The 14,370-nt window shown below is 39.7% G+C and overlaps 1 protein-coding gene across 1 annotated transcript in view; it reads left to right on the forward strand.

Moving 5' to 3' along the window:
- Nucleotides 1-14,370, forward strand: part of EPHA6 (EPH receptor A6) — a 1,083,458-nt gene that overhangs the window by 486,582 nt on the left and 582,506 nt on the right. The window contains exon 5 of the mRNA XM_040423272.1: nucleotides 3,475-3,810. Within this exon, the coding sequence (XP_040279206.1) occupies nucleotides 3,475-3,810 (336 nt within the window). The remainder of the gene's footprint in view (nucleotides 1-3,474; nucleotides 3,811-14,370) is intronic.

Here is a 14,370-nt window from a genome sequence, read left to right on the forward strand (position 1 = left end):
TTATCATCCAGCAAGAGCCGCTGTGATAAATTCTGTGCATCTTAAATCTGCTCGAATGTGCTTTAATAATATAGACAGACACAAACCTTGAACAAATAACACTATATATTTTTATATCTGAAATATCTCTATCATAGTCTTAAAATGCTACAGCAAAGACCACCCAGTGTGTACAGTGCTTGTCACTTGAATATGATGGATGCAGATCCCCTTGATTATCACTTAGTTGCCTGGAATTCAATCTTTAGTATTGCAAGGTTCCTTTATCACCGTGAATTGTTCTGTGCATGAAAGAAATTGAAAAAGAGTTATTACAGTACATGGGTGTACATAATAATGGCAGTGGCAGCATCTGCTGAAATATCGTGGCTTTAGGGAGCAAATAACTGCGCTGCAATAATTTTAATAGTGGCAAATGCTGATGTTAGCTGAAGGATCCTGAGAAGCCGAGACTTCAGAATGTCCTTTTACTGTTAGTTAAAGTAAATCTAAGCCCCAAGACTTCTTTCTGGATGTCACAGTGTAAATTGCAAGATACCGCCATCTATATTATAGTAATACACATATATATATATATATATATATATTATATATACATAGCTCTGTATATATGTCAGATTGCTCCAAAGAATGCAACTGTATAGCCATATTGGTTACCATATACTGTAAAGTGCAGTATAGGGTTTCTTGGTGCCCCAGTATTTAGGAAAACAGCTTTTTTCTTGCTGCTTTTTCTAATACAGTTAGAAATTATGGGTGTACCAACACTTACTGTAGTGGGCCAGGACAAGCAGTGGATGGGTGTGGTAGTGGCTGTCACAGTTAATCATGGCTGCTGTCCTCACACCGTTGCTCCCTAGGCCCATACAGGGAAAGGAGGGGGGACCATTTCTTCCCTTGGGGTACAACTCGATACTGGGGCTCCTACCTGATAGTAGCTGGGGTGCCTCTGATGTTAAGCAGGGCATGTACAGTGCTAAGGCTTGCGTATGATGCCAGAGTCAGAACAATAGGCCAGATGTAGCAGAAAAAATGTCTTATTTACTTAAGTGCAAAATGTCAGTTGTAGTACATCTAGCAACAATGAAGCACAGTTCCCTCTTTACACAGTGCAAATCCTTTCCTCAGATAGCAAGTTATGGAGGCTGGCAAAGCCGGGAGTTATGGCACTTTTTGTACGCTATCTTTCTAAAGTCTCTCTCAGTAGAATATGCGGCTAGCCACAGTACGTTTGCAATAATAGTTGTAGTTTCCACTGCTGGATGCAAGGCAGAATGTGTCTGAATGTGAAGGATGTCCATCAGTGCAGCAAAGTCTGAATAGCAGTAGTATCAGGTTACCTTGCTGACTCCTATGTTTAACCATGTAGATTCTCCTCTCTCTTTTTCTCTCTCTCCCTCTTTCTCTTTCTGGTGATCTTACAGTAAATTACTCAGAGATTGGTTAGGCCCAGTCTACTAAACCATTTTGCATCTCCCAGAAATCCTGCTCTTTGCAATTTTGTTGCATGTTCAGTACAATTCTTAAATAGGTATTTTGGTAGGTAAAAGTTATCCCCTATCAACAGGATAGAGGATAGCTATCAGATCGGTAGGGGTCCTACCACTGGCCCCCCCACTGATCACAAGAATGGAGGCCTCATACCCCCTGCAGGACCCCTGCTGCTCCCCTGAAATAACCGAGGTGGCTGGTTGCGCACGCGCACAGCTGCATAATTAATATCTATGGGAGTTCCAGAACTCCCATAGTAATGAATGGAGTGGCCGCATGCATCTGTGACCAGCTGCTTCTGTCATTTTAGGGGAGCAGCACGGGACCTTTCAAGGGGTATGGGACCTCCGTTCTCGTGATTGGTGGGGGTCCCAGTGGTAGGACCTCCACCGATCTGATAGTAATCCCCTATTCTGTGGGTAGGGGATAACTTTTACCTACTGGAATACCCCTTTAAGAGGCCAGAACAATAAAATAAACCATATCCTTTAATAATAGCCTGTGCTGCACTATATAGGTAAAATGTAGGAGTGTTTCTTTAACTTTACAGCACCTAGATATTAAGAGGCCAGCATATGTATACTGTACTTCTTTACTACATACTGTAGTGTCTCTTATACCAGTCTCCATCTCTGTCTTCTCCCACATCAGATCATAAATAATGGGATCCTCCAAATTATTATACTCTCCACGAACTGGAGACCAGTCATAGTCTGCCCTCTTCTTCTTCAGGGGTAGAAGTGTTCACAACATATCAAGAATATGCACATCAAATACATCAGTTGAATATAGGTGACCACGTTGGTCTCTACCATAACAGGGAATTCTAGCATGGTCATCTCTACACATTGGCCCAGTCTCATTTGGTGACTGTTAGGGCTCATGCACACGGTCGTTGCCATTTTTGCTGTCTGCCAAGTGAATCTGCAAAACACGGATACCGGCAGATACCCCCCTGCCAATTATTTTCACTTGCAGAAATGTCATATCCTTGTCCACAAAATGGACAAGAATAGGACATGTTCATTTTTTTGTGGGGATGCGGAACTGACTTACGGATGCAGACAGCAAAGCTATGGCCATGTGCGTGAGCCCTGAACAAACAGAGGCCCAGATTTACTAATCCTATAGGTGGCATGAACTTAGACCGTCTGTCTAGACTTGCACCAGATCTATCACAGGGGCTCAGGCTAGATGATAAACGTGGTGCAGGGAGAGACAATTTTGTCTAACTTTATACCAAATATTGGTTGGCTTAGTGCGAGACAAAATTTTATGCCAGAATTGTGGTGCAATTTTGGCACAAAATGTCACATATTACACCTTGACTACTCTAGGACAAAATTAATGTTATTTTTAATTCAATGCTATGTAATGTCTAATGATTATCTAGCTGGAAAAAAAATCTTTCTCTGTACATGTAAAACAGTCTGAGGAGATCTAAAACTTTTTATAGGCACGGTATCCAAAACAGTGCACGTTACCGAGAAGAGTGGATTTTATTTTTGATTTATTTGAGCAGCACTATCCTCCTTGGCATAAGCGGCATTATATTTCACAAAATGCCTACATTTCTTTGATTGCATTTACTGTAAAGAAGGAAGCACCTGTTGAATGGAGCCTTTGATGGTCTGTCTCTGTAGTATTGGATTTATTTTGTGTTGCTTGCCTTGGCTAGTTTTCAGTTGCAAAATAGATGAGATGTTAAAAAGAGACATGAATTTTTAACACATTTTAAATTAAATCATTAGATTTCTTGAGCTAAAGGCAGTTTCACAAGGGTCTGAAGTAAGAGCTCTTGGCAGTCCTTGTAATGTCCCAGTAGGGGGCTGATTACTAACTAACAGTTGATTATTGGAGGGATGATTGCTTGGTAGACTACTACTGGGAAATCAAAGTATGTGCCCAAAACAAAAGAGGGTGGAATGTTACCCAGATTGTATTAATTTCTCATATTCTCCATTGTTTATTTTTGGCTTACAGAACCACCTTCAGCTCCAAGAAATGTCAATTTTAACTTGAATGAAACAGCTCTGTATCTGGAGTGGAGTCCACCATTTGACACCGGAGGCAGGAAGGACCTCATCTACAATGTAATTTGCAAGAAATGTGGGTCAGACCCCAGCCAATGTGAACTTTGTGGTGGGGGAATTCGTTTTGTACCTCGACATTCAGGATTAGTTAACTCCTCGGTAACGATCGTGGACTTTTTATCTCATGTCAACTACACTTTTGATATTGAGGCAGTGAATGGGGTCTCGGAACTCAGCCTATCTCCCAGACAATATACTTCCATCACCATCACCACAGATCAAGAAGGTAGGTTTGATTATTTTCTGGAAAAAAAGTCTTGAATTGGGAACCAATGTGAATTACACTAGAGGGATCATTTTTTGCAATGGTCCTTAAAAAATGTATTTAAGAGCACTGAGGGAACTTTAAAAAAAGTTATTGATGCTACTTCTTTTAGTATCATGTATAAGAACACCCTGTCTGTATTTAGTTTCTTTTATGGTAAAGACATTTTAAAAATTAAAAAAGAAGCAATAAGTAATTCAAAATAAAACACAATACAATGAAGATCTCTTGGTCTACAGTTAGTAGGTGATCTGTCAATAGACAGAGGATTGTGCAACTTCTTCATCTAATACAAGTTTTATGGTCATTTTCAAATGAGGTAGGTAAAACCAAAGTAGAAATCTAAAAATGTTGACATGTTTGGTGCCACACTTATGGTCAATAATAACATCACTTCCACATAATTAATAGTAGACCATTGAGTATATTGGGTATATTTCAATATTTTATGTGTTTTTACATGCATTTTGTTTCTGAAGACCAGATAATTGCTCATCCTTTGGACCATTCTGCCATTTTGAAATTACATAAAAGATGTTTTCTTTTTCTCTCATTTGAAATAGTTGCAAAAGTAACATTTTGGGAAAGATTATACAAAATAATTCCACATGAATGATAATTCATGACATCTAAACTTGACCAATGTTGACCAATGATGCGGAACAAAGATACTATGGAGAATATTTATCAAAATCAATATAAAGGAAAACCACCTTTCATTTTCAAAATGAACTCTAAAAAATGAAAGGTGGAATATGGTTGCTATAGGCAACTAAGCCAGTTTTCTTTTGTACCACTTTTGATAAAGTTACCCCTATAACTGTAAAATTATGGAGAATTTTGAAGATTCCCAATCTCATAACATCTAGATATTGTTCTAAATTTGAAATTGTTTGGGTTTGTTATAGACTTATACAATTACATTTAGTTTTGTACTTTAGTGTATTTTATTTTCATGAAATATTTGAATACTTGTAATTGAAGGTGTAGCTTCAAGTTCCTAGGCCACATAGGAAAATATGTAACATGGTCCACCACCTACCATATGCCATTTATAATGCTGAGGTCTTCATTTGTAGCTGAGAGGCCTTTGGGCACCCTCAAGCATCACAGTATTAATACTACTGCTATGTACTCTGTACTCCCCATGGCTACACCCCCAAGCCATTTTCACAAAATGAATCTAGAGCTCAGTAGTAAAACTGACAAAACCAATGTGTTTTTTACCTTTCTGTCTTCCTTCTGTTAGCTCTTAGAAATTCACTTTCAATAAAAAGACAGTTGGCTGCACATACAGCTCCAGAATAGACCTTTTGTTGTGTTTCTATAAACCTAATTCTGGCCTCATTGGAGTATAGAGTGTTAAGTAATGTTTTGAACAAACAATATAAAGAAGATGAAATGTCATATAAAAGCTCTTACTCTACCAGATTTAATGCACCCCGTTTGCACACTTTCTAGATATCTATGGCAGTTTTGCCTTAGAGAGTGTTATTTCACAGAACATCCATAGAATCAGCAAAGTTTACTAAGCAATGTGGTCTTCATAGGTTGCGCTGTACATCATCATATTAGAACCTAGGATCACTAGTTAATTGTCAGATTGGTCAATACAACTTTGCCACTTGCCAAATTAAGATCAATTCTTCACAAGGGACGATGAATGTAAAAAACAATTTAGGATTAGATAGGGGGGAGGGAGAAATAACGCCAAATGACTATGACTCTAACAGACACAAGCAGGCGCATGATTGGTATTCTTGATTCTGACTTGTCTGAAACTTGGCAACCTAAAGTATTTGCCCGACACATTCATATTTCATTGACATGTCTTAGCTTTGTTCATGCTTAGAATTTCTTTAGCAGTTTTTGCTATTGCAGTACCTAGAGTTCCTGTATTATTTAATATTCACTTTATGCCAACTGTAAATTTATGACCTGTGCCCAGTGTTCTCTATAAATCGTCTTGGCGACGCTTAAGAAGCCCTCACATCACAAAATATGTTTTCTTATAACGTTCAAAGCAGACTATTTTATTACCTACATTATATGGTATATAATGATGTCAGAAGTTACTTTTACAGGACTTTGCAAAACTATTGAACGCTGCCTCCCCCCAGCCGAAGTCAACATATTTGTCTGGACTACAAGTAATAAATCCAATTTTTAAAGAAATTGGCTGATGATAATCTATTGTTAGGTTGAAAATCGACTTTTATAGTATACTGGTTTGCCATAAGAAATATGGTACAGGATGGAGCAATCTGTGTATCATTGCTAATCCAGATAAAGATGTTGACTTTTGTAATACTTTTGGAAGATTCTATTTTCTTACTGAGTTATTTATTTTTTGTTTTTGTTTTTGTGCCTTGCAGGTATAAAGTAGCCTGTAGTCTGTCAATGCTGACACAATACTGTCCTAGTATGCTACAAGGGCAGCCTGAATTAATAATGGCAGAATGCAGTTTTATAAACCATAAAAGGTTATGTTCACAGGTTTTTCATAGGCAGCACTATTTTTCCCAACAAAATGACACCTTTGTGAAACCTGACAGCCCCTATTGTTAATGAGTAGGGATGAGTGAACCCATGGAACTTTAGGAATGCTGGGTTCGGCCAAACTTCAGGTCAAAGTTTGGGTTTGGGACCCGAACTGGACCCGAATTCGAACCTGTACCCCATTGAAGTCAATGGGAACCCAAACTTCACTTTATTATTTTCCATTATAACATGGTTATGTCGGCAGATAACATAACGAAAACCAGGACAGATTCGTTATGCTGCCCATAGACTTCTACTATGACGGAATGCAAAATGGAATGCCTCTAAAGGTGTCCCTTTTGCATTCCGTCTTTAGTAATTCATAAATCGCCGGAACACCAAAATTAACAGAAAAAATAAAAATAAATCATACTCACCGCCTCCATTTACTCGCTTGAAGATCTGGCGCAAAATCTTGCACGGCCCGAGCTGGCGTCATCACTTTGGCGTCGTAGTGACTTCATACGTCACCACGCACAGGATTTCGGCTGAAAGCCATCTCAATCAAGACGGCAGTGGTAAGTATGATTTATTTTAGTTTTTTACACTATTTCAGATTAAATCAATTCACTACCACAAAGCGTGAGGATATTCGGCTTTTCAGCAAATCGAATTTATCCTGAAATCCACTGTGTTGGATTCGATTCGCTCATCTATAAATGTATAGCTTCTTATTATACCCCAAAATTGTGCCATCCTGACAAATGTCTGGATGCCTTTTTGCCTTTTCATTACTTTTGCTTTATTGTTTATTGTCTGAGTAATTGTAAAGACCACCATGGCATTAGATTATAATTCGTCAAACCCAATGACAGATGATGTCCGTTGAAAGAAGGTTTAGGGCCAGTATTTCGATGGCCGATCTTTTTGTTTGGGCAAGAGAAAGCCACCACCTGAGGTGTCTGACAGCAGCTTTCTCTTCTCTCGCCAGTGATAACACACACATGTTCAGCTTAACCGGGAATGCATCTTTATAGCAGTTAGGGTGTTTTCACATGCAGCAGATTTTTGGGCAGAGCAAATTTCTGATACTGAAAATCAGTCCTTTCATGTGAATGGGGCTTGAAATCCATATGCTTTCCACCAAAACAACCCCATTCAGATGAATGGAACTAATTTTCAGTCGCAGAAATTTATTGCTACAAAATCTGCCATGTGTGAAGGCAACCTTAGGAGAAAAAGTCTCGGCCAAACAAGAGTGAAGGTATATAAGCACCTTAATATAACCTTCAAGGATATTCAATACCATAAAAAAAACAGACCCTTTTCTGGTTTGACCTGGCATAGTCTGTCCATCTGCTCTTACCACAGAAAATGTTTAGTGGACGTTGGCAACAAATTAGTCTGTACCCCAGAGTGAAAGCTTTTGGCTTTTATACCGAAAGTGTCCGAATCACCACCAAACCTCCAGCAGTAATCTAGAGAATCCGGCAATACCGGACCTGGTGAATTCCAGCAGGCCTTTAACAGTATAACAAGAACTATGAATATGTCATTTATAAAGACAATTATTGTAATGCTTCCGCCAAAGTTCATGCTGTAAATCCAATGTATTAAGCTGCATTAGAGAGGACCATACACCCACATATATCATAATAGGTTATCAAGTGCTGTAATGTAAGTAGTGGAAGTTTACTGCACGTCATTTCTTTCAGCTTAGATTACTGCCCGCTAATTTCTGAAGAGTTTTCAACCTTGTTAGAGCGCTGTTTATGCAATTATTTCTGCTCCCCTATGGAGGCTGATGATAACTTGTTAAGGTCTCACTACGCCAAAAAAATCAAGAATCCAGACCAAAAGGTGCTGACATGATGTACTGATACAGAATAACATTACATCTCTTGAGATGATTCAGGTTCTTATAATACAACTCTTTGTACAGTGCCTCGAAAAATAATTCATACCCCTTGCACTTTTCCATATTTTTTCACATTACACCCACAAACTGAAATGTATTTTATTGTGACTGTATGTGATAGACCAACACAAAGCAGCAAGTGTGTGTCAAATGAAAAGAAAATGATACATGGTTTTTAAAATCTGTCATAAATAAAGATCTGGAAAGTGTGGCGTGCATCTGTATTTAGAGTCAATATGTTGTATCATTTTCTTTTCACTTCACACATACTTGCTTCTTTGTGTTGGTCTATCACATAAAATCCCAATAAAATACAGGGTGGGCCATTTATATGGATACACCTTAATAAAATGGGAATGGTTGGTAACATAGTAACATAGTACATAAGGCCGAAAAAAGACATTTGTCCATCCAGTTCGGCCTGTTATCCTGCAAGTTGATCCAGAGGAAGGCAGAAAAAACGTGTGAGGTAGAAGCCAATTTTCCTCACTTTAGGGGGATAAAAAATTCCTTCCCGACTCCAATCAGGCAATCAGAATAACTCCCTGGATCAACGACCCCTCTCTAGTAGCTATAGCCTGTAATATTATTACGCTCCAGAAATACATCCAGGCCCCTCTTGAATTCCTTTATTGTACTCACCATCACCACCTCCTCAGGCAGAGAGTTCCATAGTCTCACTGCTCTTACCGTAAAGAATCCTCTTCTATGTTTGTGTACAAACCTTCTTTCCTCCAGACGCAGAGGATGTCCCCTCATCACAGTCACAGTCCTGGGGATAAATAGATGATGGGATAGATCTCTGTACTGCCCCCTGATATATTTATACATAGTAATTAGATCTCCCCTCAGTCGTCTTTTTTCTAACGTGAATAACCCTAATTTTGATAATCTTTCAGGGTACTGTAGTTGCCCCATTCCAGTTATTACTTTAGTTGCCCTCCTCTGGACCCTCTCCAGCTCTGCTATGTCTGCCTTGTTCACAGGAGCCCAGAACTGTACACAGTACTCCATGTGTGGTCTGACCAGTGATTTGTAAAGTAGTAGGAATATGTTCTCATCACGGGCATCTATGCCCCTTTTGATGCAACCCATTATCTTATTGGCCTTGGCAGCAGCTGCCTGACACTGGTTTTTGCAGCTTAGTTTGCTGTTTATTAAAATTCCTAGATCCTTTTCCATGTCAGTGTTACCGAGTGTTTTACCATTTAGTATGTACGGATGACTTGCATTATTCCTTCCCATGTGCATAACTTTACATTTGTCATTGTTAAACCTCATCTGCCACTTATCTGCCCAAGCCTCCAATCTATCCAGATCCCTCTGTAGTAGTATACTGTCCTCTTCAGTGTAAATTACTTTACACAGTTTAGTGTCATCTGCGAAAATTGATACTTTACTATGCAAGCCTTCTACAAGATCATTAATAAATATATTGAAGAGAATAGGGCCCAATACTAACCCCTGAGGTACTCCACTAGTAACAGTGACCCAATCTGAGTATGTACCGTTAATAACCACCCTCTGTTTTCGATCATTGAGCCAGTTACTTACCCACTTACAGACGTTTTCTCCGAGTCTGAGCATTCTCATTTTATATACTAACCTTTTATGCGGTACAGTGTCAAATGCTTTGGAGAAGTCCAGATATACGACATCCATTGATTCGCCGATGTCAAGTCTAGAACTTACCTCCTCATAGAAACTGATTAAATTAGTTTGACATGACCGATCCCTCACGAAGCCATGCTGATATGGCGTTATTTGCTTATTTCCGTTAAGATGCTCTAACATAGCATCTCTCAGAAAACCTTCAAACAGTTTACCCACAACAGATGTTAAACTTACCGGCCTATAGTTTCCAGGCTCTGTTTTTGGACCCTTTTTGAATATTGGCACCACATTTGCCATGCACCAATCCTGTGGGACATTCCCTGTCAGTATAGAGTCCGCAAATATCAGAAATAAGGGTCTGGCTATGACATTACTTAATTCCCTTAGGATACAGGGGTGTATGCCATCCGGTCCTGGCGATTTGTCTATTTTGATCTTTTTAAGTCGCTGTTGTACTTCTTCCTGGGTCAGACAGGACACTTTTAATGGCGAATTTATTTCAACATTCAGCATTTTATCTGACAGTTTATTTTCCTCAGTGAATACATTGGAGAAAAAAATATTTAACAGCTTTGCTTTCTCCTCGTCGCTCTCTGCGACTCCCCCCTCATTACTCTTTAAAGGGCCGACACCTTCAGATTTATACTTTTTAACATTTATATAATTGAAGAACATTTTAGGGTTAGTTTTACTCTCTTTGGCAATTAATCTCTCGGTCTCTAGTTTGGCCGCTTTTATTTGTTTTTTACATGTTCTGTTTTTTTCCTTATAGTTTTTCAGTGCTTTTGTGCTACCCTCCTGTTTTAGTGTTTTATATGCTTTCTTTTTGTCATTTATTGCTTTCTGTTTGTGGCACATTAGTATATGTGAGGGGGGAAACTTTTCAAGATGGGTGGTGACCATGGCGGCCATTTTGAAGTCGGCCATTTTGAATCCAACTTTTGTTTTTCAATAGGAAGAGGGTCATGTGACACATCAAACTTATTGGTAATTTGACAAGAAAAACAATGGTGTGCTTGGTTTTAACGTAACTTTATTCTTTCATGAGTTATTTACAAGTTTCTGACCACTTATAAAATGTGTTCAATGTGCTGCCCGTTGTGTTGGATTGTCAATGCAACCCTCTTCTCCCACTCTTCACACACTGATAGCAACACCACAGGAGAAATGCTAGCACAGGCTTCCAGTATCCGTAGTTTCAGGTGCTGCACATCTCGTATCTTCACAGCATAGACGATTGCCTTCAGATGATACGAGATGTGCAGCACCTGAAACTACGTATACTGGAAGCCTGTGCTAGCATTTCTCCTGCGGTGTTGCTATCAGTGTGTGAAGAGTGGGAGAAGAGGGTTGCATTGACAATCCAACACAATGGGCAGCACATTGAACACATTTTGTAAGTGGTCAGAAACTTGTAAATAACTCATGAAAGAATAAAGTTACGTTAAAACCAAGCACACCATTGTTTTTCTTGTGAAATTACCAATAAGTTTGATGTGTCAAATGACCCTCTTCCTATTGAAAAAACAAAAGTTGGATTCAAAATGGCCGACTTCAAAATGGCCGCCATGGTCACCACCCATCTTGAAAAGTTTCCCCCCTCACATATACTAATGTTCCACAAACAGGAAGTTAATATCACCAACCATTCCCATTTTATTAAGGTGTATCCATATAAATGGCCCACCCTGTACATTTGTTTGTAAGTGTAACATGAAAAAATGTGGAAAAGTTCATGGGGTATGCATACTGTTTTAAGGCACTGTACTAAATGTATTCTCTGGTTTATTAAAAATATCTCTGTAGGGATTGAGATGAAAACATTTTCTAAAACCACTTAGTAAGAGTTCGCTCAATTTCAGATTATACTGATCGTTTTTTACTATGTTGATTTATATAAAGCGAGGTTCTCATCTGTGACACATAATCCAGTAGTCTGTTCTGGCAGAGGAGCAGACTACCAGAGTTACCGTATCCAGCATAGCTGGACACCGCCTCACACCGCTGGATCCCCCTTCACTACGATGGGATCTGATGAGTTTCTGGCAAAAATACCGGCTTTCTGGCAGAAAGCCAGCATTCATACCACAAACCCAAAGAATCCTCATTATAGTGAATGGGAATCTGGCAATGCTGGATACGGTAACTCCCGTAGTCTGTTCCTCTGCCAGAACAGACTACTGGATTTTCCTGCTGCCGATGTGAACCTGCCCTTAAAATAGTATACTTTATGTTTCAGTTACAATTAGTGATGAGCGATTCGACTTCGGATGAAACATCCAAAGTCGATTCGCATAAAACTTTGTATGAATACTGTACAGAGCGAGCGCTCCGTACAGTATTAGAATGTATTGGCTCAGATTAGCCAAAGTCAATACTTTGCGAAGTCTCGCGAGACTACTGGTAACAACTTAAAAAATGAATTTCTACTGTTAAAAACCTTTTCCCGAACTCGGGTTTGGTTCCAAGTGGTGGTACCTTGGAACCTAACAATGTTAAATATCTTGTTAAAATAAAATTATCAAATAAGAAAAAAAGCCACACAGATCACAGATCTCCGTTCTAGCATCAATGGTCTTTTCACCACTGCTTCTAGTCTCCTGTGGACCGGAAATGTAGTGTTCCGTCCCTCGTTACATTCACCATTACAGCTATCCATAAGCCTGAGCAGCCTCCTGCCATTGGGAGGGAGACAAAATACAGCCCATGCTTTTTCCACAGCCTTTATTCCTGACATTAAAAAATCTATTAATTTGGAGGGTTAAAGGACCTCAACCCTTTGGAACCTTTGCAACCATGGAACATTTAACAGTATTAAGAAGTACTTCAAAAAGTTGACCAAGTTAAAAGTGCAGTCGCTGCAGCGGATGCTTCATACACATTTGCACTGTACAGAGGTTGATAGGATACATTTTCATTGCAGCAGACCATAAACATCAAGCTTTTACTAAGTGATGGTTTATCTTCAGAATAGGCCATCACTAGCTGATTGGCGGAGGTCAGAAGTCAGGGCTGGGACTGCACAGCAGTCTGCAACAGTTTGCAATGAAATGCTCTTTACGTAGCTCCCATTCACGGCAGTGGGACCGACTGGAAGAGCGGAATGTCGTCCCACTCTGCAGTTTCCCTAAGCCCAGCCACCTGGGAGCTCAGTCCCATCTCACCATCTCTGGAAAAGGCTTGATGGGACAACCCCATGTATTCTGGTTTCACATCACCATTTCATTTTTCGTTCTTCTAGTCTGTCAGAACAGAAAAATAAAAAACAGACCCGTTGCATCCATTATGTACATTTTGCACCCGTTTTAGCAATTTCCATCTGAGATCCCTTTTTTTTTTAAGACAGAAAAAAAGGTCTGCATGCAGGATCTCAGGCGGAGATGGCTAAAACGGATGCAAAATGTGCATAACGGATGCAACAGGATCCGTTTTTTTATCGGATCCTGAAGTTTTTTTGTTTTGTTATCCTGACGGATCAGAAGAAGGCAAAATGAAATGGTGATGTAAAACCAGCCTAAGGCTATTTTCACACTTGCGGCAGTGTGATCCGGCGGGCAGTTCCGTCGCATCCGCCGATCTGCATGTGACTGAAAGCATTTGTGAGACGCATCCGGATGCGGATCCGTCTCACAAATACATTGCAAGAACGGATCCGTCTCTCCGCTTGTCATGCAGACAGACGGATCCGTCTTGTATTTTTTTTTTTCACATTTTTACCGGTCTGCACAAGGACGGATCTGGCATTCCGGTATTTTGAATGGCACTAATACATTCCTATTGGGAAAAATGCATTCCGGCAAGTCTTGAGTTTTTTTTAGCCGGAGATAAAACCGTAGCATGCTACGGTTTTATCTTTTGCCTGATCAGTCAAAATGACTGAACTGAAGGCATCCTGAATGTATTACTCTCTATTCAGAATGCATGGGGATATACCTAATCAGATCAGTTCTTTTCCGGTATTGAGCCCCTGTGACGGAACTCTATGCCGGAAAAGAAAAACGCTAGTGTGAAAGTACCCTTAGTTGGATGCCTAAGCAGTTACCCTAGAGCTCTCGCCATCTGCCCCTGTAAATGAAACTACTACATGGATTGTGACAGGCAGAATTAGGATGAAATTTGAAGAGGTTTGTCTTGTCTTCTCTAAAAAGGACACCCCTAGGATCAGGTAATCTCAGTGAGCATGGTTCCTGGAACCCCCGGTGATCTACCAAGAAGGGTAACCTAAACCTCCTGTTCCCAATGTTAAATCTGTAACTGTGCCTTCCAACTCTCATGCCTCATTTATAATGGTGGTCACCTCATACGAAGCAGAAAGGTCTTTTAGCTCCCTCAGGCTCCAAAGCCTAGGTGCCTTATATGTTAAGAGGTGTCTAATAAAAAGACACAAGCAGAAGATCTATATATTCCACACCGAGTTCTCTAAGTGAAGCGAGATAGACCAAAGTCCACAGTTTAAATAACCATTCAGACCCTTGTGTTTTGCCTCAGGGAATGCGCTCATATTTTTT

Source organism: Bufo bufo, chromosome 3, assembly GCF_905171765.1.
Source record: "Bufo bufo chromosome 3, aBufBuf1.1, whole genome shotgun sequence".
NCBI classification, from domain to species: domain Eukaryota; kingdom Metazoa; phylum Chordata; class Amphibia; order Anura; family Bufonidae; genus Bufo; species Bufo bufo.